Source organism: Scyliorhinus canicula, chromosome 4, assembly GCF_902713615.1.
Source record: "Scyliorhinus canicula chromosome 4, sScyCan1.1, whole genome shotgun sequence".
Lineage (NCBI taxonomy): Eukaryota > Metazoa > Chordata > Chondrichthyes > Carcharhiniformes > Scyliorhinidae > Scyliorhinus > Scyliorhinus canicula.
This window is the reverse complement of record NC_052149.1, coordinates 105,137,251-105,159,015: the sequence shown is the minus strand read 5'-3', so window position 1 is coordinate 105,159,015 and position 21,765 is coordinate 105,137,251. Positions and strand designations below refer to the sequence as shown.

Below are 21,765 nucleotides of genomic sequence, written 5' to 3'. Positions count from 1 at the left end.
CATTTCCCCTTCACTGACCCACAGGAACGAAGCTCCAGAAGACACGCTCCTGGAGTCCGCGTCTGTACCCGCACCGGCGACTTCACTACCCATGCCCGCACGGATGAGTTCGACACCCGGGCCAGCTGCAATGCCAGAGCTTCGGCAATCACAGCGCATGATCCGGGCGCCAGACAGGCTGAACTTGTGAACCCTTCACCCCCATCGGACTTCATTTTTTTAACAGTGGGTGAATGTGGTGAACGTATTGCATTAACCATTCACCATGTATGTAACTGTATCACGCTGTTGCCCATGAGGGCTCCACCTATGGCCCATTGTATGGTATTACCTGGAATGTATCATGTTGGTGCCTTTGTGGGCTCTGTCCCTGGCTCCGCCCCTTTGAGGGGAGGTAGTAAGAGCAGCAGCCCTGTAGGCGGCACTCAGTAGCAGAACAGTCAAAGGCAGGCACTGTTCTAGTCGATTAAAGCCACAGTTTACGTCTACTCCTTGTTTCACGTGAATTGATGGTCGCATCAGAGGCTAACCAAAAGAAGCTATTAGCAAAGGCAAATATACATTTTAATAAGGTGCTGGAGACAGCATTGGCAATGGAGAACACTGAGAAGGGGCTTAGGAGCTACAGAGTGCTCAAAATGGAATGGACCGCCAGTTACAGTGGGAAGCTGCAGTCTGCAGTAGCACTAAAAATGAAGATGTAATTTTAAAACAGGAAGCAAATGCAGCCCTAAGTAAAGGGAGAAGATATAAAAGAGCCAATCAATTGCCTGGGATTGAAGTAGTGTTACTGGTGTGGGGTTAATCACTCTGCTGAAGCCTGCCGGTATATAAAAGCTGAATGTTTTTTCTGCCACTGGAAAGGTCACTTAAGGCACCGAGAGTTAGTAACACATCACAAGTTCCAAGATGGAAGAGTCCAGTACTATGTATTGAAATGTTCACTCATTGTTCAACATAATAATAATCTTTCTTGTCACAAGTAGGCTTACACCAACACTGCAACGAAGTTACTGTGAAAAGCCCTGCGTCGCCACATTCGTGCACCTGTTCGGGTACAGAGAGGGAGAATTCAGAATGTCCAATTCATCTAACAAGAACATCTTTCGGGACTTGTGGGAGGAAACTGGAGCACCTGAAGGCAACTCACGCAGACATTTGTCAGAAACTTCACTCAATCTCTATCCAATGATAGGAGGTAACTTAGCACAGGCAAATCCAGTCGTGACCAAACTCAACGTAGGCAGACGCTAAAAATAATGGAATCATTATCAAGTTCCAATTAGTTTATTAAACATTAAAACCATTGTAAACCTTGTTAAGAATTGTTCTCACCTTCCTCCGAATACTTCTCAATATATATTCAATTGTTTCAATTACAGGCTTGACTAACTAAGACAAAATGTCATTTAATTATTTTTTTCCCTGTATAATTCTCTAATGTCGAAAATAAATTACAGGCTTAATTAGGCTCATTGATCATTGACCCACAGTAAATGAAAACAGGCATTAAAAATGCAAATTAAAGTTTATGTAATCCAAAAAATGTGCTGACCTGCCTAAAGTTAACGAAGGCTGGATTTGACACAGTCACATATATCCGATCGCCTTTTCTTAATTGAAATATTCCTGATTGAAAGCTATCTCTTGACCACTGTCCATTATTCCCAGGACAATTATTGCGGTTCCTGGTTTTCATTATTTCAATAGCTACATGATAACGATCAGACCGCTTTAAAACAGTATGCTCGAGCAACATGTCCGATTGGCACGCATGCCCTCTGAAGGAGACTTTGGTGTAAATCAAGTAAAATCCAGCTTCAATAATGATCAATTTTTCAGCGCTGTGACTTACTCCTTGGACAAAGGCAAGGCCCCTCACAGAGTCCCAGATGAGTGCCGTGGAACTGTTAATAACATTCATTCCTGTGTGATAATCAAAATGTTAAAAGTCAGTACAAATGAGTGCAATACGTCGGTTTTCTGATTATGTGGCCTATGGATTCCTGAATAACTTTCAAATTTTACTGCATGATTTAATTTATGTACAGTAAAAAACTGGTGTGACAACATTTGTCATCTTTTTCTTGTTTTCTGAACTGATTCGCCCCATTTTTAGCCCTTCTATCTGTTTTCATTAATATTAATTTTACATTTCTCCATCAGTTTTAATGCTGTAATGAACCACTGTATGCAAGTGTGGTGGTATGATTTGCATAGCGGTCTGCCATTGGTGCAGAACACCGGCTTACCATTGGCCCTGGTCGGTCATGTGCCTCTCGACCGATTGGTTGAGACCAGTCATGTGACGGCTCTCCGATTGGTCGAGAGGCTGAGTTAACCATGCCTCCATACCGAGGTATAAATAGTCAGAACGCCCGGCGGTCGGCCATTTACTGTAGTCGACCGCAGGGCTAACTTCTAGCTTATTAAAGCCTAACTTTTGTACAGCAACTCGTCTCGCGTTCGATTGATGGTTCATCAGCAAGCAAGCAAGTCCATTTTTTGAGATATTGGGCTATTTCTCCGTAACATGATGCCGAAATCGCGAAACGCAATTGGCTGGAGAATCGGCTCCAACGCCAAAATCAGATTTGACGCCGGTTTCGCGCCGATTTGGAATTCACCGGAACCCCAAACCCGATGAAATCCCGGCACCCGCCGAGCGGCCCGGAAGAACAGTACCCATCTCATTATCGGTCCTGACAACCGAATCTCCAGGGCCTCAGCGATTCTGCGCCCCAGATGGGCCGATTTCCCGAGGGCGTGTTTCTAACATCCTTTAAAAATTCGTGAAGCCGACGTGCTGGCTGAGGAGGCTGCGAGAGGAGATAGGAATTGGCATGGGGTGACTGCGGACTCCCCTATTGGACACCAGCCGTGCTTTCTGAAGGAGGTCTGCCTACAAGGGGCTGGAGAGGGGAGGGGAGGCTGGGGAGCGGGGGACAGGCCGAACTGCGGGGAATCCCCCAACATGTGAAGGACTATCCCTCCCTGGCCACCCGGCCACCCCCCTCTCCTCTCCCCAGCGACACTCACCGGGGGACCACCCAGGGCCACAACGACGGCAGCCCCCAGAAAAGGCAATGCCATCAAACACTGGCCCTGGCAGCAGGGATGGGCACCAAGACCGGGGGCATTGACAGGGCCAGGGTGCGGGGGTGGGGGACATGCATGGTTAGGATGCGCTGCGACAACCAGGGTCAACATGTAACCTATGGTACCTGGTTGTGCACACATGTGTGCGCCATGATGACATGTGTTCCCCTCACCCCCTGCAGATAATCATGTTTGGTTATCAACCAGCAATGTTGGCCGCCGTGGCGGCGGCAGCTGCCCTGCAGCAGAAGAGAGAGCTGCAGAGGGGCAGGTGGCAGCCACTCAGGCTGGCGGGCCACCCACCTGACAGGCCGAGGAGAAGGAGGAGGAGGCGCAGGAGGAGGTCAAGCGTTTACCACGACCACGTGTCTTTTGAGGAACTCCCGGACCGGGCATGCAGGAGGCAACTGCGGATGAGAAGGAAGACAGTGCAACACACCTGCCACATGATGGTACACCTGGCACTGCGGGGGTATGGGGGAGGACATCTGCTCCCGGTGGCCGTCAAGGTGATGGTGGACCTCAGCTTCTACGCGACGGGGTCTTTCCAGCCGCCGAGTGGGGATCTGTCCGGGATTTCACAGGTGAGGCGATCCGCATGCGAGACGGGCAAAGGGGGGATTATTTTGCGGGCCTGGTCCACGAGCGACATCCGCCAAGAAGCAGGGCGCAGCCGCTGCCGGCGTGTGCATGCGCCATTACGGATGCCTTGTATGCCCTTGCGGACCAGTACATCCAGTACCCCGTGGATGCCAGGGCAGTGGTCTTTGCCGACATCACCGGGATGCCCCGAGTCCAGGGGGTAATTGATGCGGTGCATGTCGCCATGCGGCCACTGGCGGACAACAGGCTGTTCCCCAACCTGAGGAGTACCACTCCATGAACGTTCAGGTGGTTTGTGATCACCAGATGAGGATCCTGAACGTCTGCGCCCGATACCCGGGCAGTGTACATGACTCATTCGTTTTGGCACAACCTGTGATCCCCGACATATTCGAGGCCCCCCTGTGGTATTGTGTGAAGCAAATAATGGCATGATGGGAAAACTAGTCAAGTCTTCTTGGTACAAGTGAATTTAAACTGATTTTCATATAACCTAAGGCCCAGAATACAGAGACAGCCGAGGTCAGCATGTCTTGGGAACTGGGTGACTCTGAGAGTCTAGATAAGGCTTGGAGCTAGAAGTAGTCTTTATACATAACAAGCTGAACAACTGTCTCTTTCTGTATGTAAACAACTTCTTCCCTTTCTTAAAACAAAGACAAGATAATGATATGAAACTCAAGTCCCCTAAAGGTCAGAAGGTGACGCCATTGTAACGATTATTACTTATGTTTTACTTTCAATCAAATTCCTGACCAAGCTGTATTCATGTTATCTTGATCCTATAATGTATAAGAATCGCCTTCTTTTCTGTACTATCGCAGACTTGGGACGGACTCCGCAGTTTGTAATTGACTGCCTTCCGACTTTCCAAGTATCAGCCAATTTCTGCTAGCAGTTCTAATTAGTGAATAAAGTTCAGTTTTGCTTACCTAATGAATGCTGTTTGAATTTCTCTATCACAGTCAAGACGCGGGGATAATATAGAATACAACATTTGGCGCTGCGAGAAAAAATCCAATATCCTGAAGTGAGCTTCCATGAGGGACTGAGAAAAAGTGATCAAAGCCATGGCCGGAGTAAAGAGACGGACGCCGGCACAAGGTAAGATTGACCTTGGTCTCTCTCTCTCTCGGATCTGTGCTGCGACCCCTCATCCCTGACGGAAGTAACTAAACAGGTGACGGTTCTCGAATCTAAATTTGACTGTGAGTACATTTTTTTTGTGTAATTAGCAGCAGGTCAGGGACCTTGTTGATCTCGTTTTTCATCCGCATCAGATTTATACAGGCTGTCAATAAATTTGGGTCAGGGACCCTTTGATTAAGTTTTTGGTGTCAGGGACCCTGTCAATAAGTTTTGGGGTCAGGGACCCTCTCAGTAATGTTTTCGGGTCAGGGACCCTGTCAGTAATTTTTTGGGGTCGGGGACCCTCCAATTTGATTTGGTACCAGAAATTTTGTTTGAGCGTTTTTTTTGCCTGGGGCACATTTTACTGACATTATGCGACAAACTTTAGACAAAACTAGCGGCAACTCCCCTCTATTTTTCATGTGTTTAGAAACCTCTTCTCAAGAACGTAATATTCGAAGATTGGCTGCAGCGCTGCTTTAAACAATAAATTAGGTAACGATATCTGGCCACTAGGTTACACAGGGATCTTGGAACTTTGACAATAGCATTGATGCAGAAAAAAAAGCAATCTGGAGAAAAAAATGCTGGTTTCAAATTGTTTAATTTTACAGTGGAAAAAAACAGTCCACTTAACGCAATGAACAATCACAATGAGTTGGAGAGATAACGCCCGCAAAAGAGATATTAATGAGTGTGTGAACGGTAAAGCGAAAGATTGGGAGACTTTAAAATTGTAATGTGAGCTTTGGGATAAAGACAATCAAAATGATAAAAAGCAATTCGGCAATAACAAATCTCCTGTCGGCAGAAAAGTAGCACTGGCCAATAAGATTATAGGAAAGGAGGATCCTCCCAGTTGCTCTGGCATGCCGATGTTCCCCTATTCAAGCGATACGGAAGACGAGGAGAATTTGAACCCTGGACCCCACCCTCATTTTGCGCTCCCCGGTCTTACAATTCCACTTTCCCAAGTCCTGACTCCCACTTCTGATCCCATTACCAATGAAACTCCTGCTAACGTATCCCCCTTAGCGACACGCACTCGGTCACAGACGCAAGCCGTAAATATCGAACAACCCTTCTCTACGGAAAACATGATAATTGACTAAAAGGTATTGATTAAAAGATCCACAATAAGGAAATTTTAGAAGTGAAGTTAATAAGTTATCAATTTAGAAGCATGCTGGCAATAATGACTAAAGTTTAACATTGCTTTTGAACGAAATTTAGTAGATCAGATGATGTTAACTAACTACTGCTTGGAATGTTGTACTGGCCTTATTATGATAACAAGTGGTTCTTCTGAAGGACAACAAAATGCGTACTCGAATTGTTTTTAAACTAATGGCAAAACATTCATATTTCCTCTTGCAAATGTTCCCAAGCTTCCCAAAATGTTTTCAAAGTTGTTCAGTTCACACTATATCAGTTTAAAAGAAAGTAACTTTACGAATAAGAGTAATTGAAATGTGAATAAGTTTTTAGATTGCGTGAAAAGACGTAAATGGCATCACGCCAAGTTCTCCGCTCCTTAGATTCTGCAGGAAACACTAACCATTTCAGCAGACAGTTGGTCTTTTCTGAATTGACAAACGAAAAAATACTTCTCAAAGAATAGCTAATACCTCTAAAATTAATCAGTGCAAATTGACTTAAATGGAAAAACACAGATAAAGTTTTCGAAAGAGAATGAAAAATTTTTGTTCAAAATTTGTCCGCAAGGACAAGGGCTGAATCCAAGAGAGAGAAAGAGAGACAGAGGAAGAAATTGAAGGAGAGAGAGAGAGCCAGCGACAAGAAACAGGAACTGTTAGAGAGAGCGAAAGAGAGCGAGCCCGGGAGAGGCAGAGATGGAGAGGTAGGCAGATAAAGAGAAAGAGCAACAAGAGTTCCAAAGACAGATAGAGTTATGTAGAGAGGGAGAGAGATAGATAAGAGAGAGAGGGAAAGAATTCATATTTCATTTTTCAGACTTTGACTTTAAAAATTATGTTTCAAGCTGTGATGATTTGAAAGAGGTAAAGAGATATCGATGCCAACATGGTCCTTGTTATTACTTGAAACCTTCGCGATAAAAGGTTCCCCTTAACTTTGTAAGGCGGGTGGCATAGAATCTTTACAGTGTCACTTTCGAGCTGTTAATTAGTTTGTACGGAGCGCGATTACTCCGTGATTTAAATTATAATCTCCTGCAGATGCGGATAACTCTGCTTAATAACACATAAACAGGGCAAAAAGCGTGCGGACCCTGACATAAAACATCACACACGTAATTTCCTTAATCAATTGTTAAAATTGTAATCGGAAGGACCATCTGGCATCAGACAAAGTGTGCAATGGGTAAAACTTTAGATACAACTTTTTAAAATGGCAGTGTACTGCAAACGCTGTGTGAACAACTAAAAGCCTATCAACAGTAATAGAAGCTCAACAAGTGATTTAGGAAAATAATAGGGCGTCAACTGCTAAAAAGTTAGTTGCTCTATGGAGGGAATATTGTCCAAAATTGAAGGATGCGTCCTTGTTAGCCAGCTGGCAGGATAAAGAATTAAAATTGAGTATAGAATTGACAAGTCTTGAAAACGGAATGCGCATATGGAAAAGAACCAAGTTAGGCTATCCACCTTGATTAGAAAGTTGCTGATTAGACACTGCAAATTCGGAGCGGTAATACAGTGCATTGATAATGGTATGTTTATAGAACTGTCTCAAATACGAGGTCACCAGCTGCAGAATTTAATAACTTCTGTGCCTGCGCCTGATTGCTCTGTGTTCTATGCTGGCAGCTAACGTTAACCCTGAGTACCACTGTTTAAAACACCCGATAGAGTCCAGATGAGAGAATATAGTGACCCAAGCCTTGATAACCGCATTACCATATCACCTATCCCGCAGGCCCAGCTTCGAAACTTTCCCCTATTCACTACTCCACAGTGGTGGTCGATTGATTTTGATCCCTCACACTTTTCACCTCCCTTAGATATTCCCAATCCACATGTCACTCTTTGCTACGATCATACAGTAACCTCGCCCGATTTGGAGAGCATTTACCAAGACAAAAGAAGGGTCTGCCTTTCTTGTCGATTTACCCCACAGCCTATGACGTCAGTCGAGACTTGTGTCACCCCACGTGACCCTTTCTGTCAACGAAGGCTACAGTGCCAAGTCCTTGGGATTTCTGGCAGCTGCACTACGAGGACAAGCTGATCCTTTCCTTAATGATAGTCAAACCCTACCCGCAGGCACTTTAGAATATTTTAAACGCCCATTTGTCCACATTGGCACACTGCACCATCATCATTCAACCCAATCTACAACTTTTGAACTACCCACAGATTTATGGGCAGCCTCCAAACACGAAGTTGTTCTCACTAATGTCCCTCCTGTTGTTATTAGAATCAAACCTGATATGCCCTTACCCTCTATTTCACAGTACCCTTTGCGGCCCGAGGCTGAAAAAGGAGTCTCGGTTCTGATTCAATCGTTCCTTCTACAGGGAATTCTGATACCGTGCCAATCGCCCTGTAACACCCCGATTCTTCCACTTCCTAAGATAGGAAGACCATCCGAATAGCGTTTAGTCCAAGACCTCCGGCTTATTAATCAGATAGTTGAACCTTACATCCCATTGTCCCAAATCCAGCGACAATCCTTAGCAATGTCCCACCGGAATTGACTATTTTTACCCTTGTTGATTTGCAACATGCCTTATTTGCGATACCCCTCGCCCCTGAATCACAGTATTTGTTTGCCTTTACATTTAAGGGGACGCAATACACTTGGACTCGACTCCCACAGGGCTTCATTCATTCTCCAACCCTTTTCTCACAGGCATTGCACCCCCAGTTAGCGATATTAGCACCTCCTGGTGGCTCCACCATCATTCAATATGTTGATGACTTACTCCTTGCCAGCCCTGATTTCATCGCTAACCAACGTGACACCTTTTTACCTGCTCATCAGTCTCCATTCATGGGGATATGTGATCCCGCCCGCTAAAGTTCATAAAGGCCAACGACAAGTCAAATTTTTGGATGTCCTAATTAGTGCTACTGATCGCTCCCTTACTCAAGAACGCATTACTCCTATACTGCAGACCCCATTTCCTATATCGCCCAAGCAGGTGCGAGCCTTTTTATGATTAGTGAACTTTTGCAGACAATGGATTCCTAATGTTACTGTGCATACTAAAGAATTAACTCCGTACTCCTTTCAAAATGCTCCTCTTAAGTTTGAACTACCTGATTCAGCAAAGCTATCTTTTATTACTCTGAAAAATGCCCTGGCTATCGCCCCAGCACACGACCTATGTATGACAGACCTTTTCACCCAAATTCTTACTGCTGTCCATTTGTTAGTCCAGGCAGCCTCTAATCTAACCCTTCACCAACCAGTACAAGTGCATACTTCACACTCTATTGTGGCTCTCCTAACGTCTCAGCAAACGCAGCATCTGACTCAAGCACGATTGAGCCGCTATGAGGTTTCACTATTGCAAAACCCCTACCTCTCTTTTCATTATTGTTCAACCTTAAATCCAGCTGTGTTCCTCGAATAGCCCCCCGATAACCTTAACCACCACACGATTGTTTGCTTCGGAATCACTTCCTTTCCGCACCTCGCACGGATTTAACAGACAGGCCTATTGATAATCCAGATCTAATTTTTTATATTGACGGCAGTTCTTCCATTTCCCCATTTCCTGTCCCACAGTCGAAATATGCCGTGGTAACCGACACTGACGTGCAGGAAGCAGCAGCCTTCCAGACCCCTGTCTCTGCACAAAAAGCCGAGCTATTCGCCCTTACTCAAGCATGTATTTTGGCCACAGACAAAAGTACTAATGTTTACACTGATTCTAGATATGCCTTTGGCATGACCCCATGATTTCGGCCGCCTCTGGCAACAGCGAGGTTTTCTCACCTCTGTGGGAACTCCCATTCAAAATGCACTTTGGGTTAAAAATCTCCTCGATGCTATTCAGCTACCCCGTCAATTGGCAGTTATTAAATGCATTGCGCACACGAAGGGTGACACTCCTGTTCAATTAGGAAATGCCCGTGCTGATTCAGCTGCTAAAACTGCAGCTTCATCAACCTCTTTAATTGTTCCCAGTGGGGCTAATCAGGCTCTAAACCAGGTACCTACATTACAGACGAAGGGCATGCCAGAGATAGCTGAAGTTCAAAATTTACAGAGGGACGCCTCTGATTCTGAGCGAACACTATGGAAGTCAATGAGGTGTTCGCACTCCTTGACACGAGACCTCTGGCTGACTCCAGTTGGTCGAGTTTGTATTCCGAATTCTTTATTGCCGTTACTTGTTAATTATTTGCATTCTTGTACCCATCTTGGTAAGGAGGGAGTGGTACAGCTACTCCTAAAAACTTGGTGGCACCCAGATTTGAATACAGCAGCGCAAACGCGGCTGGATCGATGCGTCATTTGCATGAAACATAATAAGAGTAAAGGTCCTCCGGGACCACCCCCTTGCCAGATGATCCTTTTGCTTGTATACAGCTTGATTTTATTGAATTGCTAAAAGCACAGTGCTATAAATATTGTTTAGTAATAATTGATGTGTTTAGTAAATGGATTGAAGCCTTCCCCACCACTAATTGTATGGCACATACAGTAGTGAAGTTGTTGTTAACGGAAGTCATTCCTTGTTTTGGGGTACCCAAAATGGTGAGCTCAGACAATGGACCACATTTTGTAGCTCGGATCAATACTGAATTGTGCAAAGCTCTTGTAAATAAACAGCAACTGCACTGCGCGTATCACCCGCAGGCAGCAGGAATTCTGGAAAGAGCCAACGGGACTTTAAAAGAAAAATTATCTAAATTAACTGAAGAAACTGGGTTAAATTGGCTAAAAGTATAACCCTTGGCACTGTTTCACATGCGAGTGACTCCCCATTCGCGGACCGGACTGTCAGCTGCAGAGATAGTCTATGGTCGGCCAATGAGGACTCCCTGGGATGCCCATGAAAAACCCCTAGAGGGAGTAGACCTCCATGTGATGGGGGAACAAATGCAGAACTATTTGAATCAATTAACACTTTCTTTGAAGTTTCTTCACTCACAGGTAAAACAGGTACATCTACCAGTAATGACAGGGACAGCTGTACCTCGATATCCAGTGGTCAAACCCGGAGACCTCGTGTTGGTAGAAAAACTGGGACAGAAAGAAACTAGGACAACGCTGGAGCGGACCCTTCCTCGTATTACTGACGACGCCAACTTCGGTCAAACTTGAAGGACGTTCAAGTTGGATACATCTATCCGATTGCAAGAAGATAGTCTCCAACCCAGACGAGAACACATGATGAAGATCTTCAGTATAATTTTTGGACTTTCTGGACTATTTAGCCTTAATGGCCACTCGGTAGTAAAAAAAACGAACTAAACGAGACCTGCCTTCCAATACCTATTTACATATGTCATATCTTTACGCCAAAAAATTGAATATTAGCAAGTGTTGGGTTTGTACCCACATCCCTGTCCATTCAAGGGAAGGAATACCTCTCCAATCCCTCCCCTTTCATACTGCAGAAACAGTTGAATGGATTTTACGACAAAACCAAACAGGAATCAGGGGAGATGGGGGAATATGAAAATATGGAGATCTGTTGGCTATGACATGACTAAATTTTCAGCTTCATATCAACCTAACTATAATCATGCCCTAACTCCACCCTCCCTCACTGTCCACTCGTATAATGTTCAAGGTTCCATATGTTTTAATAAATCAGGGAAAGGAAAGTTAATGGGGCAAAGTAGGTGCAACCTACCAATATTGTCCCCTGGATGACATCAGCTGATGATTTTACAGCCTACAATGGAGCCTATTTCATATGCAGCACTAAAGCATATCCGTGTCTCCCCATTGAATGGACAGGATCCTACTTTTTGGGATATGTCATACCCCAAATGCATCACCGACCCATCCTTAAGCACTCCCCTATCGCGAGCAAAAAGAGCAATTTCTAAAACGGAACGGGCAAGGCATGAACGAACTGATCTACATGGCCTCAGCATTGGAACATCTGGCAAACGTAACGGCAACAGAAGCCAGGGACACTAGACAGGCACTGGCCGAGGTCTCAGCTGAGTTAGTGGCTGTCCAGACCGTGGCATTACAAAATCGACTGGCTTTGGATTATCTGTTAGCCTCGCAGGGAGGAATGTGCGCTATCATAGGCCAAGAGTGCTGTACTTATATTCCAGATGGCTCTGAAAATATCACTAACCTGGCCGACCATATTAAGAGACAGGCTGCTCAAATTCAAGAAATTGGCAGTGAATTTCACGACTATAACCCGCCGGGTCGGCTAGGATGGTTGGGTCATGGATTATTTGACTGGATCTTTAAGGCCTTTATTCTACTTCTACTAATGCTACTAGGGATAGGATTGCTTTCCTGCTTGTGTAAATGCATTTTCAAACGAATCATGGATATACCTATTTAGCTAGTTGTCATGATATGACAAAAGGGGGGAGTGTGGTATTGTGTGAAGCAAATAATGGCATGATGGGAAAACTAGTCAAGTCTTCTTGGTACAAGTGAATTTAAACTGATTTTCATATAACCTAAGGCCCAGAATACAGAGACAGCCGAGGTCAGCATGTCTTGGGAACTGGGTGACTCTGAGAGTCTAGATAAGGCTTGGAGCTAGAAGTAGTCTTTATACATAACAAGCTGAACAACTGTCTCTTTCTGTATGTAAACAACTTCTTCCCTTTCTTAAAACAAAGACAAGATAATGATATGAAACTCAAGTCCCCTAAAGGTCAGAAGGTGACGCCATTGTAACGATTATTACTTATGTTTTACTTTCAATCAAATTCCTGACCAAGCTGTATTCATGTTATCTTGATCCTATAATGTATAAGAATCGCCTTCTTTTCTGTACTATCGCAGACTTGGGACGGACTCCGCAGTTTGTAATTGACTGCCTTCCGACTTTCCAAGTATCAGCCAATTTCTGCTAGCAGTTCTAATTAGTGAATAAAGTTCAGTTTTGCTTACCTAATGAATGCTGTTTGAATTTCTCTATCACAGTCAAGACGCGGGGAAAGTATAGAATACAACACCCCCCCCTTCCCCGCCCCAGCTTCAGGGTTGGTTACTCGGTGACAGGGCTTACCTGTTGCAGTCGTGGCTGATGACACCTATATGGAGACCACAGACCGACATGGAGACCCGATACAATGATGCCCATTGCGCAACCAGGGGTGTGGTCGAATCATGCTTCAGGTTCCTGAAGATGCGTTTCAGGTGCCTAAACCACTCTGGAGAGGCCATCCATTACGAGGCAAGGAGGGTCGGACTCATCATTCTAGTCTGCTGCGTCCTCCACAATATAGCCCATCAGAGGGGCGATGTGCTGGAGGAGGATGAGGAGGAAGGGCAGACCTCGTCAGACGAGGAAGATGAGGGGGAGAGGGACAATTAGCGGGACATGTGGGCTGGCCAGGCATGGGAAGCTGCACAACAATACCGCCAGGGCCAGCGCGCACGGGACACATTAATCAACACACGTTTCACCAACTAGGGGGGAAGGGGGTTGCTGGGCAGTGGCACAGACACCACAGTACCACACCACTTCACCATCAAACATCATCACCATCCATCACTGGGTTGGCAGTGACAGTGGGTCTGGTCCATGGGATGGAGGATGATGACAGCTCTGCGATGAGCTCCACGCTCCACATCGTTTGACAATGCCTGACTCATGCCCACAGTAGGACCTGCCACCTGGGTGATCCCTGCATGCCAGGTCCAGGGGTTGATCGACGGGCTGCATGTCCACCTACGAGCACCGGCCCATAACAGACGGCGCTACACAAACCAAAAGGGGTTCCACTCGATGAATGTGCAACTGGTGTGTGATCATCAGCTGCACATCATACATGTCTGCGCCCAATACCCTGGCAGTGTGCAAGATGCCTTTTCCTGACACACTCGATGATTCCGGAGATGTTTTAGACGCCCCCACGGCTGGGGACAGAGTGATGGGGACAGTCAGGGGAGGGGGAGGCTGTAGGGTCCACCCACTGGGCCTCACCCATCCACCACCCCTCACTCCCAGTGGCCATCACTGACTGCCTCACCCCCACACCCATCAGACAGAGCATAGAGGCAGGTTTCAAGGTGTTAACAGGTGTTTAATGTGAAGAGGTGTATACAGTCTGTGCTCTAGCCCCTATAACTAAACTGTGCCCTGCACCCATGCCAACTTAACTGGTGTCTAACTTTCTGGCCTTATGGGCCCTAACACTACGCCTGGGTGATTCCCCAAACGGTACAGCAGGAGTGGAGGAGGACTGCTGCGACTCCTGCCCTGCGACGAGGGTCCCCGTTGACGCACATCTCCTGGGGCGGCCTGGCCTGGATGGAACCAGCTGGTCCTCGGACATCCCGGGTGGCGTGGTGCCACCCTGTTCTGCCTGCTGCCCAACAGATGCACCGGGGATAGGCAGGGGAGGGGGGCGGGGGGGGGGAGGAAGTCCGAGGTGCAGGCCCCCCAGTCTCTGCTCCTCCCTCGGGGTGCCCGATGGCCCCCCAGGTTTCTCCATGGGAAGGGAGTGCGAGCAGAGCCATCCCCCGAGGCCGCCCCCGACACCTGGCGCTGCCAGTCCTTGATGCCCACTCTGGTAGCGACAGGGGTCTGAACGTTAGCAGCCGTGGAGCACACGGAGTGGACCATCTTGCTCTGGGACTGGACCACCTCCCTCTGTGTCTGTACGACACCGGCCAGAACCTGAGCAATGCCGCCGATGCTCTCAGCAATGGCCTGCTGTGCCTGGGCCATGCTGAGGAGCGCCGCTGCGATCTCCAGGTGGCTCTGGCGCGTGGTTGTCTATGAGTGGGTTGCCCTGTCCTAGGCCATGGCCCCCGCCTGCACAGAAGGCCCCAGGCCTAGCACACCTTGACACATGTCCGACACAGACCCATTGCCTCCACCGTGGATGCAACTCGTGCGGTTTCGGCCTGGGTGGCACGCATGACCAGCACCACTCCCTGCTCCAGCACGCGGATGGACTCCTCCACTTGCGACTGCAGGTGCTGGACACCGGCCGTCATCCCCTCTCCTAGTCTCTGGGTCTCTGCCTGCACCTACAATATGGGTGGGACTGGATGTTCTAGGAGCTCGGGATCCGTCAGGGTTGCAGCTAGTTGCTGGGTCCGGCCTGATCTCCGACTGTCCAGCCCCTCGGCTGCTCCTACCTCCACCTGCTGTACTGGAGTGACTGTGTGGTGCTCACCAGTGAGTGCCCCAGGACCCTCTTCAATAATCTGCCCAACCGAGGTGATAGTCTCTAAGATGGTGGAGGGTGTTGGAGCTAGCTGTGATGGAAAGTCAGTGTCTTCCTCCAACCAAACTCCAGGTTCTCCTGGGTGGTGGTGTCCTGGGTTGTGGTGTCCTGGGTAGTCTCAGGCAGAGGGCCGATGTTCCGACTTCTCTTCCCATTGGTGCTTAGCTGTCTGGCTCTAGCACTTGCTGGGAGCAGTGGGCCCCGGATGGGCCGGGACCATCCCCGGCTGATCCTGTAAGACACAAGACGGCATGTATGGTTAGACAGCTGGACGGGGATGAGGCGTGAGGGGGAGGGGTGGGAGGGATGTGGGGTAATGGTGGTTGGGTTGTGGGGTGGGGTGGGTGAGGTGTGGGTGTTGGTATGGGCACACATTTGTCATGAGGACCCACAACTAGGCAAGGGGGTCTCACTTCGTGGCGTGCCGCCGGCGTCCGCATCAGTGACTTCCTTCTCCTCCGGCCCGCCGACAATGTCTAGTGCACTCTGCTCTGGCACGTTGAGGGGACGCAGGTCTGGTTGTCCCCCTCCGGTCCTCTTCCGCTCCCGGTGGTTGAAACCCACGCAAACAAAGGGAGAACGTGAAGACTCGTACTGACAGTGACCCAAGCTGGGATGGAACCTGGGACCCTGGCGCTTTGAAGCAACAATGCTAACATAAGAACTAGGAGCAGGAGTAGGCCATATGGCCCCTCAAGCCTGCTCCGCCATTCAATAAGATCATGGCTGATCTTTTGTGGACTCAGCTCCACTTTCCGGCCTGAACACCATAACCCTTAATCCCTTTATTCTTCAAAAAACTATCTATCTTTATCTTAAAGACATTGAATGAAGGAGCATCAACTGCTTCACTGGGCAAGAAAATCCATGGATTCACAACCCTTTGGGTGAAGAAGTTCCTCCTAAACTCAGTCCAAAATCTACTTCCCCTTATTTTGAGGCTATGCCCCCTAGTTCTGCTTTCACCCGCCAGTGGAAACAACCTGCCCGTTATGAACAATTCCCTTCATAATTTTATGTTTCTATAAGATCCCCCCTCATCCTTCTAAATTCCAACGAGTACAGTCCCAGTCTATTCAACCTCTCCTCGTAATCCAACCCCTTCAGCTCTGAGATTAACCTAGTGAATCTCCTCTGCACACCCTCCAGCGCCAGTACGTCCTTTCTCAGGTAAGGAGACCAAAACTGAACACAATACTCCAGGTGTGGCCTCACTAACACCTTATACAGTTGCAACATAACCTCTTTAGTCTTAAACTCCATCCCTCTAGCAATGAAGAACAAAATTCCATTTGCCTTCTTAATCACCTGTTGCACCTGTAAACCAACTTTTTGAGACTCGTGCACTCGCACACCCAGGTCTCTCTGCACAGCAGAATGTTTTAATATTTTATCATTTAAATAATAATCCCTTTTGCTGTTATTCGTACCAAAATGGATAACCTCACATTTGTCAACATTGTATTCCATCTGCCAGACCCTAGCCCATTCACTTAACCTATCCAAATCCCTCTGCAGACTTCCGGTATCCTCTGCACTTTTTGCTTCACCACTCATCTTAGTGTCGTCTGCAAATTTGGACACATTGCCCTTGGTCCCCAACTCCAAATCATCTATGTAAATTGTGAACAATTGTGGGCCCAACACTGATCCCTGAGGGACACCACTAGCTATTAATTGCCAACCAGAGAAACATCCATTAATCCCCACTGTGATACTGTGCCATCCATGAAAGTGGGCAAAGTAGCCCCCATCACTGTGATGCTTTTGGTAAATGGTAGGCCCCTAAAGATGGAAATTGACACAGGAATCTCTGCAGGCTGATAGGAGAAGACACATTCCGATGTTTACAAGAAGGAGATCAGCCATTGAGTTTGAGGGATACCACAGCAAAACTAACAACTTATACAAGATAAACCATCAAGATAAGGAGTACTGCCAGAGTGCCTATAAGCTATCAGCAGCAATCCACTCAGCTCCCAATAATAATAGTGTCAGGCCAAGGTCAACTCGTTTGGGTTGTGATTGGCTCAATGTAATCACTTTCAACTGGATGGAGTTCTTCCAAGTACGGGAAGAGGGACTGCCTGAGTTAATGAAGAAGTAGCAGAACATTATTTGTGATGGTTTGGGTAAAACAAAGGACTTCCAGGTGAAGATCTATGTAGATCCAGAGACCAGCCTTATTTATTTAGAGCGACACCAGTGTCATACACCTTGCAAAAAAGGTTGGACATGGAATTGAAGAGATTGGAAGAACCAGGTAGAATTCTACAGTACAGAAGGAGGCCATTCGGCCCATCAAGTCTGCACCAACCCTCTCAAAGAACGACCTACCTAGGCACACAACCCACGCTATCCCCATAACCCAATAACCCCACCTAATCTTTTGAACACTCAGGGTTAATTTATCATGGCCACTCCACCTAACCTACATATCTTTGGACTGTGGGAGGAAACTGGAGCACCCGGAGAAAACCCACACTGACATGGGGAGAACGTACAAAGTCCACACAGACAGTGACCCAAGGTGGGAATTTAACCCGGGTCCATGGTGTTGTGAAGCAGCTGGGCTAACCACTGTGCTATCGTGCCGCCCTAAAAGGAGGGTTACGCTTGAGCGAGAGCACAACGAGGCCAGAGAATTGCGCCAAAGTCAAAGCAATAAAGAAGACACCGGCCCTTAGAAAAACATCTGAGCTCAAGTCATTCTTAGGAGTGATGGATTACTATGGCCGTTTTCTGCCAAATTTGTCAATATTATTGGTCCCTTCGGAAATGCTACTAAAGAAACACCAGCATAGGGTTTGGAAGATGCCCAAAGGAACAGAATAAAGCAATTTTTTCATTCAAGTTTATTGGTGCATTTCAGCCCATCTAAGGAATTGGTGTTGACCTGGAACGCCTTTCCATGTGGTGTTGGTGCAATATTGTCCCATAAGATGGAAGACGGATGTGAAAGATCTATAGGGAATCTCTTGAGAACCCTTTCAGATGCCAAAGAAGGCTATGCTCAAATTGAAAAAGAAAGCCTGTCAATAGTCTATGGGGTAAAGAAGTTCCACCAGTATGTATATGGGAGGTGCTTTGCCATTGTTACAGATCACAAATGACTCTTTGGTCTTTTTAATGACGATGAGGCTATTCCGCCAAGAATTCAGCAAAATTAGGCGACAATTCTGTCCACCTATAAATATACATTCAAGCATCAGCCTGGAACACACGTCACAAATGCAGATGAGCTTAGTCACCTGCCTTTACCAGAGTGGAGCACCTCCCCCAGTACCACACAAAATTGTAATGGTGTTGAATTTCTTGGACGTGTTACCAGTTTCGGCGCAGCAAATCAAGTACTGAACCACTAGGAATCCTCTGTTTCCAAAGTGAGGCACAGGATTCTAAGAGGTTGAGCCAGTGCGCCAGTTTCTGAAGAAATTAAACGTTACTATTTATGAAAGGATGAATTCAGTTGCAAAGATGGCATCAGACTTTGGTGAGCCAGAGTAGTCATCCCTGTACCAAGAAGGGAGTTATTCTTAGCTGACAGCACGGCGCCCATTTGGGTATATCTAAGATGAAGATGCTTGCCAGGAGTTATATATGGTGGCCTGGCATCAATGCCAACATTGAGGGCCTGGTGAAGCGCTGTGAACAGTGCCAAATGGAAGAAAGCTTGCCTACAACAGCCCCACTGCACCCTTTGGAATGGCTGCACCAGCCATGGGTATAGGATCATGTTGATCATATGGGGTCATTCTTGGGCACAACGTTTTTGTTCCTTGTTAACGCTCATTCAAAGTGGATGGAAATGTTTGAAATGGAGCGTACAATGTCACATGCCACAATTGAGAAATTGCATCAGTGTTTTTCAGCCCACGGGATACCTGAAGTCATAGTGTTGGACAATGGAACAGCCTTCGCGAATGCTGAATTTCAAAATGTCACCTTCTTAAATGGTATCAAGTACACCAGGACTGCATCTTACTGCACAGCACCCAATGGTCTGGCTGAACCTTCAAAGAGGGTCTTAAGACGTAGTCAGGGGAGATCCTGGAGACCAGAATCTCACAATTTCTTCCGGTCCATAGAACCACTCCACACTCTACAATGTGGGTGCTGCCAGCAGAGCTGTTGATGGGCTGGCATCAGAGGACCAGACTAAGCCTGATGATTCCTAATTTGCCGGGGAGTTTGAGACCAGCCAGAAGAAAAATCATGATTCCGGCATTAAGTAACTTAATTATTAGCAATGTATGAAACAACTGAGAAAGGAAGGGATGTGGTGTGTGTCCCATTTATAGGGCGATCTGCAGAGAGGGTCACATCACTCGGGAAACCCATCTGAGCCCAGAGTGGGGGAATCACCCAAGCAAGCACAGGTTTCTGGATCAATTCGACCCTGGAAGCTGACTTGCAACGACAAGGCTGCCCGTCTCTGCAGTGTAGTTATACATAAATAAACACTGCAGTTGTTATTTACCTAACAGCTAACTGGAAATATTACATAGCTGTACTGGAACAGCTTGGCTATGACCACGCCAAGTCTTCAGTACTATTGCCAGGGCCCAAAGCCTTTGGAGTATATAGTGCCCTTGGTCATTTATTGATCTCGTGGAGTGAATGAAATTGGCTGAAGGCTATACCGGTGATTAATTAAAATTTCACTACCTATTTTGGTGGGATTCAAACCCAGGTCCCCAGAGCATTACCCTGGGTCTCTGGAATACTAGCCCAGTGACTAAACCACAACACCACTGTCTCCATCTTTTAAATCATCAGCTGCCTCCAATCAAGTGTGGATTTGGTACACCAGGAGTGTCAACCTTTAAGTGCGCAGAGTAGACCAGGTAAGAACAGGTCTGAACTTTGTGGTTCCCCTTGAATAGCCAGGGTAACCATTTTGAAAGGTAAACTACCCCTTTGAATCTGATCCTGGAACAACTATGGGGGAGGTAAAGTGTTCTTTGTTTGGTGAAGGTTAACTGCCCTTTGAACAGTCAAAGTGTCAGATCCCAGAGGCTGGCCTTCCAACCAGCCTTCCTCCATATCCGGCAGACTCCTCTGTTCTTCTAGCGTCACCCATCCTGATTTCTAATCCAATCCATCCTCCCCGATTGAATCCAAACAAAGCCACTTTTAAAGGTCGGGTTCCCAGAGCGAGGAATTCTGCCAACTTTGCAAACCCGACCCAGGAGCTAAAAGTCTGGCCCTTGTTTTTCTAGAGTAGTCTTCACACTAGCTGAGTAAGATCAGTAACCCAGACTGATTTTGTTTAATCCCTGAAGCTAAAATAACTTAATTCAGCGAAAGTGTTGTGGCTTAGAGTCAACTGAGATTGCTTCATTAAGTACAAGCAATATCCATCGCAATGTAGAGTTCATGATCACACTGGCCTAATTACATTCACTTACTAAAGCATTCAAATCACCCATACGTTGCATTATTACATGTTCTTTCTCAGTCAACAACTTTTTCTTCGATATACGTGAACAGTCAACATAACAAACAAACAATAAGTACTAACCTGTAAGGTGTGCAGCATTCTTTAAAGCTTGCCTTTGATTCTGCATTTCTATAAGATAACAAAATAAGTAGAACAATGAATCAACATCAGAAAAGCTTGGAGGGCTGAATGGCCTATTCTTTTGCTGTATTTTTCTTTGCTCTTTGCTCTTTACTTTGTCTTATTTTTGGAGGTATTCAATGATGAGTGAGAATTTTAAATTCTATTCCCAGTTTTTGTACAATTGATTTTTGAAATGATGTCAAAAAGGGAAGAAAGGTTTATTCTTACCGGTTCTCTGCTTGCGAGAATTGACCTACAAAATAATAATAAAAACAGTCAGTTTTTCACATTTGTTTCAACATTGCCAACTTATGCTGCAGCACAACGTACCTGTTTTAGTTGTAATTTGGAGATGTTAACTGCATTCCAAGTAGATAACATCAGCGTGACGAGAATCAACAATAAGGCGATAGCAGTGAACAGCTTCTGTAGCTTTTCTTTCTTCTCCGGTTGTGCAATCTTATTATTAGGTGGCATTGCATTGGTCAAGGGGTTTGAAATGTCTAGGGTTTCCATCAACACCTCTGCCATGATCAAAAGCAGAGTCTCACAATGCCAAGCTCAGTTGTAGGCTTTGTGCAAACTAACTTACAGCTCTTTAAGTGGACAGATAACATGCACACACAACTGCTCCCAATCTTCAAGTGTGGAGAAAATCAGATTGGCCTCTAAGGAACAGAAACTCAGAAATTATTTTGCAAGTGTGCAAGAAAGAAAAGGAAGTGAGTTCAGTTTTGAGATTTGAATCACATTGTGTTAAGTCATAATCCAAGACCGTCTTAACCTCAGACATCACATCCTCCCAGTCCAGGGGTGGGCAAACTTTTCCGTGGAAGGGCCACATTCAGAAATTCACAATTTTAAAGGGCCGCATAGTATATTAAGTAAAATAATTACTTCACCCGGTTATGATTCTGGGCGCCTCATATAGAACATAGAACAGTACAGCACAGAACAGGCCCTTTGGCCCTCGACATTGTGCCGAGCAATGATCACCCTACTCAAGTCAACGTATCCACCCTATACCAGTAACCCAACAGC

General features: G+C 46.3%; 1 protein-coding gene across 1 annotated transcript; it reads right to left on the bottom strand.

Moving 5' to 3' along the window:
- Window positions 1-1,271: 1,271 nt before the first annotated feature.
- LOC119964885 (tumor necrosis factor ligand superfamily member 6-like) lies at window positions 1,272-21,387 on the bottom strand. The gene is made up of 4 exons (XM_038794971.1): window positions 21,055-21,387; window positions 20,953-20,977; window positions 20,683-20,730; window positions 1,272-1,926 (listed from the first exon to the last, which is right to left on the bottom strand). Exons 1-4 carry the CDS (start codon window positions 21,253-21,255, stop codon window positions 1,523-1,525), a joined length of 678 nt encoding a protein of 225 aa, XP_038650899.1. The 5' UTR covers window positions 21,256-21,387; the 3' UTR covers window positions 1,272-1,522.
- Window positions 21,388-21,765: the final 378 nt, after the last annotated feature.